The sequence below is a fragment of the Aphis gossypii genome, chromosome 2 (assembly GCF_020184175.1).
Source record: "Aphis gossypii isolate Hap1 chromosome 2, ASM2018417v2, whole genome shotgun sequence".
In the NCBI taxonomy this organism is placed as follows: Eukaryota; Metazoa; Arthropoda; class Insecta; order Hemiptera; family Aphididae; genus Aphis; species Aphis gossypii.
In genome coordinates, this window is record NC_065531.1 from 46,051,764 (window position 1) to 46,070,193 (window position 18,430).

General features: G+C 34.4%; 3 protein-coding genes and 1 long non-coding RNA gene across 4 annotated transcripts; 3 read left to right on the forward strand and 1 right to left on the reverse strand.

The window, feature by feature from the left end:
- Positions 1 to 9: 9 nt before the first annotated feature.
- On the reverse strand, positions 10 to 3,155 carry LOC126549811 (dystonin-like). Its single transcript, XM_050200189.1, has 8 exons — positions 3,132 to 3,155; positions 1,748 to 1,911; positions 1,640 to 1,671; positions 1,384 to 1,487; positions 1,107 to 1,319; positions 655 to 1,023; positions 547 to 570; positions 10 to 474 (listed from the first exon to the last, which is right to left on the reverse strand). Exons 1-8 carry the CDS (start codon positions 3,153 to 3,155, stop codon positions 10 to 12), a joined length of 1,395 nt encoding a protein of 464 aa, XP_050056146.1.
- Positions 1,889 to 6,020, forward strand: LOC126549812 (uncharacterized). The gene is made up of 4 exons (XM_050200190.1): positions 1,889 to 2,666; positions 2,730 to 3,984; positions 4,116 to 4,617; positions 4,699 to 6,020. The coding sequence occupies exons 2-4, from the start codon at positions 3,733 to 3,735 to the stop codon at positions 6,018 to 6,020; spliced, it is 2,076 nt and encodes a 691-aa protein (XP_050056147.1). The 5' UTR covers positions 1,889 to 2,666; positions 2,730 to 3,732.
- Positions 6,021 to 9,055: 3,035 nt separating this feature from the next.
- On the forward strand, positions 9,056 to 9,646 carry LOC126549813 (uncharacterized). Its single transcript, XM_050200191.1, has one exon. It carries the CDS (start codon positions 9,056 to 9,058, stop codon positions 9,644 to 9,646), a length of 591 nt encoding a protein of 196 aa, XP_050056148.1.
- A 2,175-nt stretch (positions 9,647 to 11,821) lies between these two features.
- Positions 11,822 to 14,191, forward strand: LOC126550093 (uncharacterized). Its single transcript, XR_007604139.1, has 3 exons — positions 11,822 to 12,594; positions 13,817 to 13,977; positions 14,050 to 14,191. It is a non-coding gene; the product is annotated as an uncharacterized LOC126550093 (long non-coding RNA).
- Positions 14,192 to 18,430: the final 4,239 nt, after the last annotated feature.

The following is an 18,430-nucleotide window of genomic DNA, read 5'->3' on the forward strand; positions in this document are numbered from 1 at the left end:
TCATTATTTTTAACATACCCCATTTTGTTTGAAGCTACAAATTGCGTTCACTGGTATAGGTCTAGTAATTGGGAGTCTACGTTGTTTTAGTGGAACTACTTGCCTAGATCGGTCTTCAAGTGTACCGATCACTTCACTGAAATTATTTAATTCTTCTCGGAGGTCTTGCATACCTTTCAACAAACGTTCTCCTTCATCCAAACTAAATTCTGATTGACTAAAAACAGAATTTAGTAACTCATCTCGTTTGTTTAACCAGTGTTCAGCTTCTTTGACATCAGCATAGAACTGATGGTAGTAAGTGGCATGCTTCAGATGAGTTTCCAAACAAAGAGTTAACTGAAGTAACCAAGTCCAATGTGTTTTTAATGCAGATATATAAGCTTCAGTACACTTTGATGCTAAATGACCCTGAAGAATTAACGCTTCTCCGCAGTCTTGAATCTCTCTTTTCTCAAGTTCTGACATTAAAGACTGGAAAAATAAATAATATACATTTATTATGCATAAAATAATAAAGAAGTAAAAATTTAATGAAAACACAACCTCAATCCCAGATCCAAATGCAAGCTTAAAAAATAGTTACCATTAAATAATTAGAAATAATAAAATTAAAATTAAACTTTAACATAAATACTCAATAGTAAATATTACCTCATAGCATTGTCGAATTGATGGAATGTTTAAATCTTTATCGCTCCAATCACGATTTAATTCAATTTCTTCTTTTTCGTTGAGCCAAACAAGTTGATTTGTAGCCGATTGCAAAAAGTCTTGTAATGTTTCAAGATCAGATAATCGTTTATTAGAGAAAGTAACTAATTCAGCATAAACCTTCTGCAATGTATTCAAGTGCTGAAAATACAATGATAATTCGTCTCCGTGGAAATTACTCTTAGCATTTATGCAATGCTCAACTTTAGTATGAAATTGGTCAATTATTTTGTGTCCGCGTTGGTGTTGATCCAAAAGCCCTTGAACACTAGGTAAGTCTGAACCATATTCAGCTTCTTGTAATTGTTTCTAAAAAATAAAAAATAAATCATAAAACATTAACCACATAAAACTAAAGAAAAATAAAAAACCAATTTTCAAATGTATTCTACCAATTTGTTATTGCACCAATCAATGCATTCTTGTAATGAACGGAAATGAGTATTGATATAGACAAGTCGGGTTTCCAGAATGGTTCGAGTTTGTTTGGTAACTGTACGCTCTTCAACAATTGGAAACGATAGAGTAGCCAAAAAAGTAAGAACTTTTGAATGTAATAAAGAATCTAATGGATGGAGTCTATCTCCAGAACGTTGTTGAGATTCCTACAAAAATATAAAACTTAAAATAATAACATTGTTGATATAAAACTATTAAATTTTTACTAACAGAATCATAAAGATGGTGTAAACGTGGGGGCTCTGGGAACACTTCGTGTAACGATGATATATAATTAATAATTGATTTTTCATCAATTTCGTGGGTGTCAACGTCTGTAAAAGAAAATTAATAACAATTAATTTGTATGCTCAATATTAATCTATGTTGAAAGTTGATATACCTTCGGGATCCAATAATCTGGCGACTCCATATTCTCGTTCAGCGATTTAAAATGCAGACTCCAATCGCTCACGAACATTTTTACTTTTAACATTGCGCCAATCGACTAAATCCGGCCTGTGGTCAAATAACAAATATTTATTTTCATTTTTATTTAACTACAAAACAACTTTTCCCACAAAAGAAATATTACCTATTTCTATGTATAATCGCGTTGAATGCCAGACCATCCCGCCAAGAAGACGTGAAGTCCGTCACTCGAACACCTGGGTATTTCGATGTTGATTTTCGAGCCCATTTCAATAAAGCGTCACGCGCCGATACGTTCGGCTCTTCGCCGACCACAATGTCAGATATCTATAAAAAAAAAAAATAAATAACAATAATAATATGAACGTAAAAAAAATAATAATAACGAATATATCGAAAATCGCGCCATTACAAGTCGACGCGCGTATTAAATGTCTACATAAGGTTTCTTGTCCCACCGGAGGCGGTTCGAATTACCCATATTACACTGGTGCCATATACATAATTGTACATAAAGTAATATATTTTTTTACAGAGAATAATAATAATAATAAAAAAATAAGACAATTATTATTAGGGTCAACAATGCGCACACCCGCAGACAAAAACAAAATACAATTCGGTACCTATACGTGTTTTTTACGATTCGACCGAGCCACCAGTCTTCTCCTTAAATGGGCAGTAGGTCCGCTCTAGAGGCCGTTCACAACACATTCTCGCCCATGTCGTTTATTAGTAGGACAAATTATGTGTAATTTTATTCTTTGATTGAAATTATTATCATTTAACCGAATAATAACGTTAAGTAAAACAAATTTTTACTCTTGAAGACGATTCAAAGTCAAAACTTTGGTCAAAAACAGAGATAGAGAAAGAGAGAGAGAGAGGTGATTTATGGACGTGTGTGTGTGAGTGTACATTATGTGTTTGCGAGTGTGTGATGTGTGAGCGAAGAAAGAAATCAAAAACCAGGTCACCATCATCATTATGCGCGTTTGAAGGAAATGTGCGGCATGCAAAAGAAACCATCCATGCGTGCTCTGATCATATAGTCATGTTATTCTTCACTATTACAGCAGCAGGTACAGAGTAAAACGTAGACATTATATTGTATGTAGATACTATCCATGTTAACTATGTTTCAGTCACAGGTGATGTACAGAACACAACTGTACACGACACAAGAAATAACAGCGAAAAACATTACATGTAGCCTATGTTTGTCTCGTTCTGTTCTCGATGCAAATTTCAATCGGCCATGGAGAAAATATCGTAACTACCTACTTACGGGCCTAGAAGTTTGTCTTACAGACGTACGAAATACATTTTCAGTTGTGACTTACCTTTATCGGTGCTGATCGGTTCTCTATTAGCCTATATATTATGACTAAAAAAAAAAATGCCATTATCGTGAATCCAAAATTCAACAGTTTATCAAACATTTTGTTTTTGGTTTTGAATATATTATAATCGTCTTCAATCTATATCATAATAATAGTTATTAATTATTATTATTTTCACTCGAAAACTTCTATGAAACGTCTTACTTGTATGACAAACGATTGGTCCATACTCTGCATACCTACTACAAATAATTATTATATAAAAATAAGTCCGGTTTTCCTCCCTGACGCTATAACTCCAGAACGCACGAACCGATTTCCACGGTTTTGCATTCGTTGGAAAGGTCTTGGGTTCCGTGAGGTTTATAGCAAAGAAAATTCTGGAAAATTCAGGAAAAATTCAACAGAAAAGTGGGGAAATCGTTTTTCACATACAGCGCCATCTATTATACATAGCATGTACTTCAAACCAATAGCAACGGTGCGTGATAAAGTGTGTGACAGATAGTCATTATTCTCTGCTCAGTTAATTTCATTTAAGCTCAGTGTAAATTATGTGGATCGTGCATTTGAAGTTAAATTCAACACTCTGTCCATAGTCCAAAATGCCTAGAGAACGACGTGCGAACAGCAACAAGTCTATTCAAGGAACTTAAGAGAAGAAAGACAAAATATAATAAGAGAAAATGACCGATTGAGACATCGCGTGAGCACACGAAGATCATTGGCATCATACAATCGCTTGGCATTCCAATATGATCCCACTGCGAACTACAGTGATGATGAAAATTTGGATATTGGACGAATGACGACTATATGCCGATATTGCAATGCGGTAAAGTTCAAAAGAGAAACGGTTGGATTGTGCTGCGCAAGTGGAAAAGTCAAACTGGATCCATTACTTACACCACCACAGCCACTGAAAACATTGTTTGATGGAAGTGATCCCGATTCCAGCCATTTTCTTCAACACATCCTTGAATACAATAACTGCTTTCGCATGACTTCCTTTGGAGCTAATATCATTCGAGAAGGCGGCTTCATGCCGACTTGCAAGGTAAAAGATACAACACACATAACCAACACATAATTGCAACACATAACAACTTCATATACACCACACACTACACCATCACACGATTTACAATGTATTCATGAACAAATTTTAATGATTATTTGCAATTACAGATACAAGGTCAAATATATCATTTGCATGGTTCAATGGTGCCAACACCAGATGAACCGCATCAATTTCTGCAAATATATTTCATTTCGTCGATGGTGGATCAGCTGAACGTGCGGTGCAATATACAGGGAGCACAACAGTTAAAGAGACGAATTATTGAACAGTTGCAAGCATTTTTTCACGCTAATAATGCTGTGGTTAATATGTTCAAAACAGCATTGGAACGAATGCCATCGGATACGCACAAATTTGTCATAAGAGCGGATTGTACTCCAACAGGTGAACATGTGCGAAGATTCAATGCACCCACCGTTAATGATGTTGCTGCAATTATTGTTGGCGATCCAACTAAATCACGAGACATTGTCGTTCAGCGAAGAAGCAATATCATGCATCGTGTAAACGAGACACATCGTTTGTACGATGCGTTACAATATCCAATCATTTATTGGCAAGGGCAAGACGGATACGACATCACGTTGAAGATGGTCGATCCAATTACAGGTACAATATTCACACACTAATTATTTCCATTATTACTTTTATTGGTTTCCATTAACAATTCATTTAATTTTGCATTTTCAGGAGTATCAACGAATAATAAAAATCTAAGCGCAATGAATTACTATGCGTATCGTATGATGATTCGTACACATGAGGAGAATGTCATTCTGAAGTGCGGTCGGCTATTCCAGCAATTCGCTGTCGACATGTATGTCAAAGTCGAGACCGAACGTTTAGCGTTCATCAGATTCAATCAGCCAAAGCTACGATCTGAGGACTATATACACTTGCGTGATGCTATTCATTCAGATGGTGATGTTCAGAATATTGGACGACTGACGATTCTCCCATCAACTTATATCGGAAGCCCACGCCACATGCACGAATACGCTCAAGACGCTATGACGTACGTGCGAAATTATGGAACTCCGGATTTATTTATTACGGTCACATGCAATCCGAAGTGGACGGAAATTGAACGCGAGTTGGAACCGGGTCAAAAACCGCAAGATCGCCATGACATAATCGCCAGAGTATTTCAGCAAAAACTCAAGGTTATGATGGATGTGCTTACTAAGTATCGAGTTTTTGGTGACACACGTTGTTATATGTACTCGGTGGAATGGCAGAAGCGTGGACTACCGCATGCTCATATCCTAATTTGGTTGCTGAACAAATTACATTCAAATGAAGTGGATGACATCATATCAGCTGAAATTCCTGATCCAGTCACTGATCCCCGTCTACACGACATTGTGACGACACAGATGGTGCATGGACCGTGCGGTGCATTAAATCCATTATCGCCTTGCATAGTTGATGGAAAGTGCACAAAACGATATCCGCGACCGTTAGTTGCTGAAACAGTCACAGGGAACGATGGATATCCAGTTTATCGTCGGCGTTCAAAAGAAGATAACGGTCGAACTATCAAAGTTAAAGTTCAAAATCAAGAGATTGAGATCGGAAATGAATTCATTGTACCATATTGCCCGCTGCTATCACGAATTTTCGAAACACATGCAAACGTTGAGAGTTGTCATTCGGCCAAATCAATCAAATATTTGTGCAAGTACGTCACAAAAGGCAGCGACATGGCTGTGTTTGGTATTGCGTCGGAAAATGTGAATGACGAAATCAGCAACTTCCAAATGGGCAGATACGTCAGTACTAATGAAGCACTGTGGCGATTATTGTCATTTCAAATTCATGAAAGATATCCCACAGTTGTACATTTAGCAGTGCATTTGGAAAATGGCCAAAGAGTTTACTTCACTGAGGCTAATGCGGCACAACGAGCTGAGAGACCACCATCGACAACATTGACTAGCTTCTGTCGTATACGCCGATCAAATCGTACATATAGACATAAACACACAACAGAATTCAATATTACACTTTAGAGAATCTAAGCCCTAAGCAGTGGCCGAGTCACACGACCACTCACTCTCTGGTCTCTCTTTATTCATAAAATCAAAGGTGGGCAAGTTAATGAAAATAATTAACTGTGGCTAGTTAAGTTAATTCAATTGAATTGCCTTCAGTTAAAGTTAAAAGTTAACAAAAAAAAAAAAAAAACTAGATAAGTTAAAAGTTAAGATGGAAAATAAAATTAACTTAACTCAGTTAAAAAAAAGTTAATTTTTTTTCTAGTCATAAATTGCAATAGTATTTTGATTTGTAAAAACATTTACCAAGACACTATTAAATACTTAAATCAATGATATTAAAATACCTTAATCCTCATTCCTCAATCATTCTACTATCTTAGTTTAGACTTTTATATTTTATAATATAATATTAATATATAATACATATTATATATATTAAGTTAAAAGTGTTAAACTTAAAACCACCACAACGATAATTATCCATAAAAATCTAAAAAACATATATATCTCTCGGACGACTTTGTTTTGTCCTTTAGAATTGTCGTATTTAGTATTTACTATTTACCAAATACCAATAGAGGTACCTAATCCCTATATTATATTATATTATTGATATCCAATTTTAACTTTACATTAAAACTAGGTATGCTATTTATTTTTAAACCTGTTTTTAGATCTACACTAATTGGAGAGTTAGACAAAACAAAAATCGATTTATTCAATACCGAGTAAATCATTAAATAGAATTCATGAAAATAACCAGTCCATACAATAGATAGAATACTAATTATTACTATTTAGTATTTACTAAAGTACCTATTGATTAAAATATAATTTGATTATTATGAATTGATGATATTATAATATTATTTTATTTGAAAAATAAATCACCAAAATCGAAAGAATAACCAAGTTTTGTCTGATGGTTCCCCGTGATAAAAAAAAAAAAAATTAATTAACTTAACTGTAAAATAATGATAATTAACTGTAAAAAGCTAAGTTAAAACAATACAAAATTTAACTGAATAAGTTAATAAGTTAAAAACAAAAATAACTAACTAGTTAAGTTAAAAAGTTAAAAAAAATTAACTTTTTAACTTAACTTTAACTTTTTAATAAGTTAATGCCCACCATTGCATAAAATCATAACCCTATATATATATATCCATATCTTAACCTACTTACACATATTTATTGCTTACATGCTAAAAGTTATTACAATTATTGTTCTTATACCTATGTTAATTATTGTTTAAAATAGTGTCTATTTAAAAATGTTTACGTAGTGTATGTTTATAGTTAATACTTCCTATGTTCTAATTTTTATATTATTACAATATGCCGTGACTACGAATTTACAGTATTGCTTAATACAACAGTCCCCGTTGTTAAGAAAAAATATGTCCTCATATTTTAAATGGAAGGAATATTTTGATTAGTTGTTATCATAAAATATGTTTATGTTGCGTTTTTTTTTGTGGTAGTTTCTGTCTGAGTAGGCTTGTGTTGTTGTCATGTTTTATTCTTGCGTCGTTCTTTCATCTGTTGTTGTCCATCATGTGTCCCAAACCTGTTGTTCGTGTTTGTGCTAGGATTGTTCGACCTTTACGTGTTCGTTGCCATTATATTTTCATGGACGTAAATGATTTACATGATTTACGTGATGTGATTATTCGGTCTCTCGCGGTGTTGGATTACTATAACGACGCCAGTGATCTTTATATGTCCTACGTTCGCGGTCTGTACCACGTGGACATTAACTTGATCCGTCTGCGGCGTCTTCGTGGGGCACTTTGTTAATAATTCTATTTTATGTTTGTTTTATTTTGTTAAATTTTTGTGTAGAGTTCGAATGATGATTTTTATTTGACTGACGACTTTACTGTAATTTCATATTTTGTCTATTGTTATATTAGTTAGTATATACATAAATAATTTTCATAACCTTATTACACTCTTTTTTTTTTTATTTTTTTTTATACAATTTTCGTTTACATCCACATATTTTGCATACAATTGAATGATTCTTATAAGCTAAACAATTTGTTTGTACTAGTTGTGTGCTAGTTTACAAGTGAAAAATTTTAATTATGTAATAGTCTTTCATTATTATTTACATACATATATATATATATATTTTTTTTTTTTACATATATGTTTAAACATACGTAAGTACATATGAATATAATAGTATTAATTTTGATACAGTGATTATATATGAATTTTTTTTTCTTTTAGCGATTTGTCTGTGTTGGAGGTTGCCGCTATTGAATTTGTCGTCCCTGTCGATTCCCCTGTTGATGTTCTCGATATCGCTCTGAACGATGTTGCTGTCGAGATTGACCGCGTTCTGGATTCAGGGAACTTCCTCTGCTTTCCGTCAAATGCTTCAATAATGTCGTTGAATTTGACTGTGTTAGAAGAAGAAAACGTTCTTCCTAGCTTGTTGTCGAAAATCAACTTCGAAAAAACTTCTCAAATCCGTACAGTCAATATATACAGTCAATCGTATACAAATATATACGCGCAGACTTGGTTTCGTAAAATAACGAAAATAAAATGTTCGTATGTTCAGACAATTGTACACACAAAAATGTAAAAACACACACACACACACACAATTTAAACTTCGGTAGGTAACGAGCTTTAGTTGGGCGCCACTTTGTCGTATACGCCGATCAAATCGTACATATAGACATAAACACACAACAGAATTCAATATTACACTTTAGAGAATCTAAGCCCTAAGCAGTGGCCGAGTCACACGACCACTCACTCTCTGGTCTCTCTTTATTCATAAAATCATAACCCTATATATATATATCCATATCTTAACCTACCTACACATATTTATTGCTTACATGCTAAAAGTTATTACAATTATTGTTCTTATACCTATGTTAATTATTGTTTAAAATAGTGTCTATTTAAAAATGTTTACGTAGTGTATGTTTATAGTTAATACTTCCTATGTTCTAATTTTTATATTATTACAATATGCCGTGACTACGAATTTACAGTATTGCTTAATACAACACTTCTTTGCAATGTGTGAAGCAGATCCATTCGCAGCGACGCTGATGTACGTTGAAATGCCCAAGTATTACACTTGGAATCAATCAACAAAGAAATTCCAACGTCGCAAACAAGGAACCCCAGTTCCAGACTGGCCACAGGTGTTTTCAACTGATGCACTAGGTCGTATGTACACTGTTCATCCTAGAAACGATGAATGTTTTTATTTGCGACTGCTGTTAGTAAATGTACGTGGACCGAAATCATTTGCGCATTTGAAAACTGTGAATGGCCACCAATGCCAAACATATCGAGAAGCATGTCAACTATTGGGTTTGCTGGAGAACGATTCTCATTGGGATTTAACACTTGCAGATTCAGTTGTTTCATCAAATGCGTACCAAATACGAACGCTGTTCGCAATTATCATCACCACATGTTTTCCTTCACAACCAATTCAGTTATGGAACAAATACAAAGACGCCATATGTGAAGATATCTTGCATCGCTTGCGTATTCAAACGAATAATCCTGACATCCAAATAACCGATGAAATCTACAATGAAGGATTGATTCTGATTGAGGATCAATGCTTGACTATTGCAAACAAGCTACTGATTTAGTGAAGTAGGAATGATTGCGCCAAATCGATCGATGCACGATGCATTCAACCAAGAATTAAATCGAGAGCTGCAATACAATGTTGATACATTGCAGGAATTCGTTAGAAATAATGTTCCGTTGCTGAATGAACAGCAAAACAAGTATACAAAACATTAATGCAAGCGGTGGACAATAATACTGGTGGTCTATTCTTCCTGGATGCACCTGGAGGAACAGGGAAAACATTTGTCATTTCATTGATTTTGGCCACTATTCGATCAAGATGTGACATAGCTTTGGCGTTAGCATCATCTGGAATTGCGGCGACTCTTCTAGATGGCGGTCGTACTGCACATTCTGCGCTTAAGTTGCCACTCAATTTAAACACAATTGATACTCCAACGTGCAATATTTCCCGATCCAGTGCAATGGGAAAATTGTTAATGCAATGCAAGCTCATTGTTTGGGATGAGTGCACAATGGCACATAAGAAATCACTTGAAGCACTTAACTTCACACTGAAGGATCTTCGGAGAAATAACAACATCTTTGGCGGCTTGATGATATTGTTGGCAGGCGATTTCAGGCAGACGTTGCCAGTAGTTCCCCGTGGAACGCCTGCAGATGCATTGAATGCTTGCCTAAAGGCATCACCTTTATGGAATAACGTAAAAACATTATCGCTAACCACTAATATGAGAGTTCAACTTCAAAATGATCAAAGTGCTGCACAATTTTCCAAACAATTGTTAGATCTTGGAAATGGAAAAGTCCCAGTTGATGCGACATCTGGATTAATTACTCTTACCAACGACTTTTGCCGATTTGTAGACACTCAATTAGTTCTTATTGAAAATGTTTTCCAAACATTAGTGAGAATTATAAGAATTATGCTTGGTTAAGTCAACGAGCAATTCTTGCAGCAAAGAATAATGATGTCCACGCACTGAATTTCACCATTCAATCAAAAATTGCTGGCGATTTGGTGACATACAAATCCGTTGATTCAATAACAAATCCCGATGATGTAGTAAATTATCCAACGGAGTTTTTGAACTCTCTGGAGATACCAGGATTTCCCACATAACTTGCAACTGAAAGTTGGTACAGTTATTTTGATACTGCGTAATTTGAATCCACCGCGACTTCTTTGCAACGGTACTCGACTTTCGGTAAAGAGACTTATGCCGAATTTAATTGAGGCAACCATTATTAACGGAAAGTACGCAGGTGAAAATGTATGTATTCCTCGAATACCAATGATTCCGACTGATCTTCCGTTTGACTTCAAACGATTGCAATTCCCAGTTCGCCTTGCGTTCGCAATGACAATTAATAAGTCGCAAGGCCAATCGCTTAGTGTTTGCGGGATAAATTTGGAAAATCATTGTTTTTCACATGGACAGTTATACGTTGCGTGTTCACGAGTTGGGAAACCATCCGCTTTGTTTGTGTTAATGTCAGACCAAAAAACAAAAAATGTGGTTTACCAAAGAGCACTACAATGAAACAATTAAATAACACTTCATTTTAGTAGGTAATTGAAATGAATTTATTACTGTTGTGAAATGAAATAAATATTTTCCTTTTCAAATATATAACAAAAAAAATTTTTTTTCTTTATCTTTTAATCACCAAACGAAATGTTACATAAAACGAATCTGGTGGCGAAACGGAGTTCGCCGGGTCTGCTAGTTGATATATGAATTTGATATTTACTTATATAATAATAATTCAGGTTGCCATGTTCCTAATATTTGTTATTAGCCAGTTTAATTTTGAGCAATAATATTATTAACATATTTTTTAATGAGTGTATATTATTTACATATACATGTGCACTTTCATATTTAACATCGATAAATGATAATGAGGTCTCGTTAATAATTACTTATTTACGTTATTATATATAATATAATATATATATATTATTAATCGACTATTAACTTTCTATGAACTAAAATTAACTTACACACTATTTATCATGATAAGAATCCTTGATCAAATCTAATTGTTATTTTAAAATATTTGATTATTTATCATTTTAAGTTCTACCCATATAACATGAATATAATAAAATAGTTGAGGATGTTCTTATTAAAGTGTTGTCGTGTATTGTATAGCTTACGACCGACAATAATACAAATTACGTGTATAAACAACAAAACGTATGTTTATCGTAATATTTAAGTTTGAACTCCTTAATCAACAAATTTTACTTATATCTTTAAGAATATATTATTGCTACTCGATAACATTTAGAACATTGAAATTATTAGCAAAATAATATGCTTTTTTCAATTAAGACAAGATCTATCTGTAAATCATTTTTATAATTGCATGCTCAATATTAGTTACGTTGTATTATAATCAGACTAAGCAGTTTGGAAGAACTTAGATGTTCTTTATTGGTTGTAAACAACGGGTTTACGTGATTTAATAGACTACTGCTCGGTTGCATGAAAACAGTTCCGTAAATTGTTGGGCCGATAATATATTGATAGTATAATAATGGAAGTTAAAGAACAGATTGCGTTTCATGAAAGATGTATAAATTGCATCAAATAATCAGGTTATAACCAATTATCAGGTATTCAGTAGTACAAGGTTTTCCCCATAGATATATTAATACGTCTATGGTTTTTCCCATTTGTTCTTGTCCGTGGCTTTGATTTTTTCAATTCTTTTTTTTTTGTCCGAGTGATTTACGTTACATTACAATTTTTCTATTGTATTTTATACTTTTTTACGTCATTGAATTGATTTAATTTACTTTTCTATAGTAATTTATTGCATTAAATAAATAAATAAATTAAATAAATATTTTTTATTGATTTAATTTAAAAATATTATTTATATAATTAATATGGAAGACGACAAAAAAAGGGGCAAGAACTTTTCTGAAACAGAAAAATCAATTTTAATTGATCTTATTTTGCCATACAAAAATATTATTGAAAATATCAAGGTAAGCATAACATGCTTTATTATTATTTACTGTTTATTGATTATATTTTCTACCTATATGATTCTTACCTATACATGATAAAAAAAAATATCCTAATATTTTTGGTCTCACCCCCTAAATGTGTGCGTATATGTATAAAAATGAAGTGCAAAAAATTTGAAATCAATCGGTTAAGATTAACCCGTGCCGACTTGTAGTTTAAGTTTGAACTCCTTAAATTTTTCAATATTTACCAAAATTGTCCACATTCCCGTAATAGTCCAGTCATGATGGTCTTAAAAATAATATTCTTAATAGCAATTTAAATAATATTAATAAAACATAATAAACGTAAAATGCATTGTAATATTTGTAAATAAACTATATTCATTATTATTATTTATTACTTAAAAAAAAATCCACAACCAACCTTTCTCCAAAATTTCAAAACTTTCCGATTTAATTCTTTAGCCTAACCTAACCTTTTGAAATATCGACATAATAAAGATTATTATTATTATTATTTATTATTTTAATAAAGATCGTCCATCAACTTCGTCATTTAATTTTATTCGATTTGATGGTAAAATTCAGAATATGTTCTACAAGCTACTTTAAAAGCTTTAAAATTTAATGCTGAGGAATATGTAATAAATCAAACTAAATTTTTTTTTATGATAAAAATGTTCCATTTTTTCAATAGATTTATGAATCATAAACATAATTATTCATTATTATTCTATAAAATTATTTATTATTACTAATCGTTACTATGTTACTCGTATTTCCAAAAATATAGTGCTTTTTTACAGTCAAGTCCATATTATACTTCACGAAACATTGGATATATTAAAAAATGTAATATTATAAAAGTTATAAGAAATTTAATTTAATTTAAAATATATTATAATATAGAAAATGTCGATATTTCTAAAAGTTAACGAAATACTTACGGGAATGTGAAAAATTTTCGTAAATATTGAAAAATTTAAGGAGTTCAAACTTAAACTACAAGTCGGCAAGGGTTAACCTTAACCGATTGGTTTCAAATTTTTTTGCAATTCATTTTTATACATATACGCCACATATAGGGGAGGAGACCAAACATTTTTTAAAATCAAAATTAAGTAACACCCTATGACATAACATATTATATCTTTAGTACAAACCTACTTACTTGAGTATCATACTTTATACAAATATTATGATGTAATATAATAATAATTTATAATACAATATTTAGATCGATGGCGCAACAAATAAAGAAAAAGATGCAGCATGGAGTGAAATTGCAAATTCATACAATTGCCAACAAATATAACTGGCATCAGAACCATTCGCCAATTGAAATCTGTGTATGATGTTCAAAAAAGAAAGGCTCGAAAAGACAAAAGTGATTATAAGGTACTTATCTAAAATTATTTCAATTAATTTATTGTTTTTGAAATATGTAAATTAAAATATTGAACACTTTAGGTTGACTTTTTTTCTCTCGCAATGTCATCGTCTTGTCCGTGTCAATTATAGTCGTTCCTGTGTCACTTTCCTCGACCGGCGACAACGTCTGTTCTTCCACGGGGCACACCACCGGCGGTACCAACTCAACATTTTCCATCTCGGGACCGGGAGTTACAATGTCATTAGTTCGCGGAAGGCGCCGGCGTCAATATTGGCTCATCTGGGCACACCACCGGAACTTTCATCTACTAGAAATATAAATCTAAATTTCTATTTCTATAGAAAATTAAATGTAGGTATAAGAAAACTTTTTTTGCAAAAAATTGATCTGATACCTAGCAAATATGAAATTATGAACAGAAAGGAATTAAAAATTGTCTCCAAGATACACTTCTTAGAATATCACCTTGACCACAATTCTGCAAAATGACATAAAAATTACTATGAACAACTAATTAATGTATTTAAACTCTTAAATAAAAACTACAGTTTTTATAATTTAATCATATTTTATTATTTGACAAATTTTATTGGAAAAACATTTGTAACTTACCTACTATTTAGTTTTATAAAATACTAAAATAATACGAGTGTGAAGTTGGGGGACCATAGCTAGGGGACTATCTTTCCGGCCGCCTAGTGATAAGAAACCTTGTACGCCTGGTTGCAGTTTATTATTTTTAAGGCACCACACACTTAAATTACATTATAGCACAAGATAGCGCCATGTAATTCACCCAGTGAATACTATTATAATATAATGTACTGTGTATAATATTATAAGTACCTAGATGCATACGATCTTTCAGTACTGGCGGGCGCGCGGTTATTAATTTGACAATGTTCCGGAAGGTGGCGACGCATCAAACCAATATATTCGGAAAGCCAGGAACATTTCCTATCGAACGTTTATAATTTCATTTTGTACAAAGCTTTCGGGGATATAGTAATGTGCGACCGACCAGCCCAGGGGACCATGTTTTCGTACTGCCGCGTGCAGGTACCCATGCGCCGTTTTTGATTTTTTTGACAATGTTCCGGAAGGTGGCGACGCATCAAACCAATATATTCGGAAAGCCAGGAACATTTCCTATCGAACGTTTATAATTTCATTTTGTACAAAGCTTTCGGGGACATAGTAATATGCGACCGACCAGCCCAGGGGACCATGTTTTCGTACTGCCGCGTGCAGGTACCCATGCGCCGTTTTTGATTTTTTTGACAATGTTCCGGAAGGTGGCGACGCATCAAACCAATATATTCGGAAAGCCAGGAACATTTCCTATCGAACGTTTATAATTTCATTTTGTACAAAGCTTTCGGGGACATAGTAATATGCGACCGACCAGCCAAGGGGACCAAGAGTGCACGGCCGCGGTACGACGATCTATTCGCGGTTTTTGATTTTTTTGACAATGTTCCGGAAGGTGGCGACGCATCAAACCAATATATTCGGAAAGCCAGGAACATTTCCTATCGAACGTTTATAATTTCATTTTGTACAAAGCTTTCGGGGATATAGTAATGTGCGACCGACCAGCCCAGGGGACCATGTTTTCGTACTGCCGCGTGCAGGTACCCATGCGCCGTTTTTGATTTTTTTGACAATGTTCCGGAAGGTGGCGACGCATCAAACCAATATATTCGGAAAGCCAGGAACATTTCCTATCGAACGTTTATAATTTCATTTTGTACAAAGCTTTCGGGGACATAGTAATATGCGACCGACCAGCCCAGGGGACCAAGAGTGCACGGAAGCGGTACGACGATCTATTCGCGGTTTTTGATTTTTTTGACAATGTTCCGGAAGGTGGCGACGCATCAAACCAATATATTCGGAAAGCCAGGAACATTTCCTATCGAACGTTTATAATTTCATTTTGTACAAAGCTTTCGGGGATATAGTAATGTGCGACCGACCAGCCCAGGGGACCATGTTTTCGTACTGCCGCGTGCAGGTACCCATGCGCCGTTTTTGATTTTTTTGACAATGTTCCGGAAGGTGGCGACGCATCAAACCAATATATTCGGAAAGCCAGGAACATTTCCTATCGAACGTTTATAATTTCATTTTGTACAAAGCTTTCGGGGACATAGTAATATGCGACCGACCAGCCAAGGGGACCAAGAGTGCACGGCCGCGGTACGACGATCTATTCGCGGTTTTTGATTTTTTTGACAATGTTCCGGAAGGTGGCGACGCATCAAACCAATATATTCGGAAAGCCAGGAACATTTCCTATCGAACGTTTATAATTTCATTTTGTACAAAGCTTTCGGGGACATAGTAATATGCGACCGACCAGCCAAGGGGACCAAGAGTGCACGGCCGCGGTACGACGATCTATTCGCGGTTTTTGATTTTTTTGACAATGTTCCGGAAGGTGGCGACGCATCAAACCAATATATTCGGAAAGCCAGGAACATTTCCTATCGAACGTTTATAATTTCATTTTGTACAAAGCTTTCGGGGACATAGTAATATGCGACCGACCAGCCAGGGGACCATGTTTTCGTACTGCCGCGTGCAGGTACCATGCGCCGTTTTTGATTTTTTTGACAATGTTCCGGAAGGTGGCGACGCATCAAACCATATATTCGGAAAGCCAGGAACATTCCTATCGAACGTTTATAATTCATTTTGTACAAAGCTTCGGGGACATAGTAATATGCGACCGACCAGCCAAGGGGACCAAGAGTGCACGGCCGCGGTACGACGATCTATTCGCGGTTTTTGATTTTTTTGACAATGTTCCGGAAGGTGGCGACGCATCAAACCAATATATTCGGAAAGCCAGGAACATTTCCTATCGAACGTTTATAATTTCATTTTGTACAAAGCTTTCGGGGATATAGTAATGTGCGACCGACCAGCCCAGGGGACCATGTTTTCGTACTGCCGCGTGCAGGTACCCATGCGCCGTTTTTGATTTTTTTGACAATGTTCCGGAAGGTGGCGACGCATCAAACCAATATATTCGGAAAGCCAGGAACATTTCCTATCGAACGTTTATAATTTCATTTTGTACAAAGCTTTCGGGGACATAGTAATATGCGACCGACCAGCCAAGGGGACCAAGAGTGCACGGCCGCGGTACGACGATCTATTCGCGGTTTTTGATTTTTTTGACAATGTTCCGGAAGGTGGCGACGCATCAAACCAATATATTCGGAAAGCCAGGAACATTTCCTATCGAACGTTTATAATTTCATTTTGTACAAAGCTTTCGGGGATATAGTAATGTGCGACCGACCAGCCCAGGGGACCATGTTTTCGTACTGCCGCGTGCAGGTACCCATGCGCCGTTTTTGATTTTTTTGACAATGTTCCGGAAGGTGGCGACGCATCAAACCAATATATTCGGAAAGCCAGGAACATTTCCTATCGAACGTTATAATTTCATTTTGTACAAAGCTTTCGGGGACATAGTAATATGCGACCGACCAGCCAAGGGGACCAAGAGTGCACGGCCGCGGTACGACGATCTATTCGCGGTTTTTGATTTTTTTGACAATGTTCCGGAAGGTGGCGACGCATCAAACCAATATATTCGGAAAGCCAGGAACATTTCCTATCGAACGTTTATAATTTCATTTTGTACAAAGCTTTCGGGGATATAGTAATGTGCGACCGACCAGCCCAGGGGACTTTATATATATTGTTTGAATATTTCATAATTTTTTAAGTGTTTTTATTTTACACCCACACACATCAGACATTTTTTATAATCGATTACTCATTAAGTAAAACACAAAATGCCGTCCCACTTTAAATCAGACTGCGGACTGTCAGTTATGCATGAATTAAAGTAAAAGCTTAACTGGTGTGGTTACAAGTTGTGTTTTTGTATAATGTCTGGTATTTTACATACCTATGTGAAAAAATGTTTGGATTAACTTACTGTAACAAGACTAGCTTGATTAAGCTAATGAATTAATTCAATTCTGTACCTTTTAATGAAAAGTATTTTAAACATTGTTTAAGTTATTTTTTTGTGGTTGTTTTTTAACTTACTATGTATGTTTTTTTTTTTTTTTACTAACTTAGAAATAATCAACTATCATTAATTATAGCATTTTGATAAGATTGCTATTTTTGTTTTACAGGTACCTACTGTTGTGTAGAATATTTTCTTAGCATCCGAGAGATATCTCATAAAGTAGTCTAAAACCTGTGATATTATTATTATTAGATAGGTAGATTATTGTTTCAAATAACATCTTCTTATAGTTACTGTTTAAATATTTCATAATTTCTTAAGTGTTCTTATTCCACACATAGGTACCAGACATTTGTTAACAATAAAACTTGTTCACCTACCTAAACTCTATATTTAGTATTTCTGTATATTGTTTTAATTTCATCATTTTTGACAAAATAAACAGAAGAAATCAATAT

Excerpts from the sequence above, each read along its gene's own strand:
- LOC126549811 (XM_050200189.1), bottom strand. The coding sequence starts at position 3,155 with ATGGACCAATCGTTTGTCATACAA. Across the intron at positions 1,672-1,747 it reads GCGATTATACATAGAAATAG|GCCGGATTTAGTCGATTGGC; the intron begins GTAATATTTCTT and ends ATTTGACCACAG. Across the intron at positions 1,488-1,639 it reads CGATTGGCGCAATGTTAAAA|ACGTTGACACCCACGAAATT; the intron begins GTAAAAATGTTC and ends TTTCTTTTACAG.
- LOC126549812 (XM_050200190.1), top strand. The coding sequence starts at position 3,733 with ATGACGACTATATGCCGATATTGCAATGCGGTAAAGTTCAAAAGAGAA. Across the intron at positions 3,985-4,115 it reads GCTTCATGCCGACTTGCAAG|ATACAAGGTCAAATATATCA; the intron begins GTAAAAGATACA and ends TTGCAATTACAG. Across the intron at positions 4,618-4,698 it reads GATGGTCGATCCAATTACAG|GAGTATCAACGAATAATAAA; the intron begins GTACAATATTCA and ends TTGCATTTTCAG.
- LOC126549813 (XM_050200191.1), top strand. The coding sequence starts at position 9,056 with ATGTGTGAAGCAGATCCATTCGCAGCGACGCTGATGTACGTTGAAATG.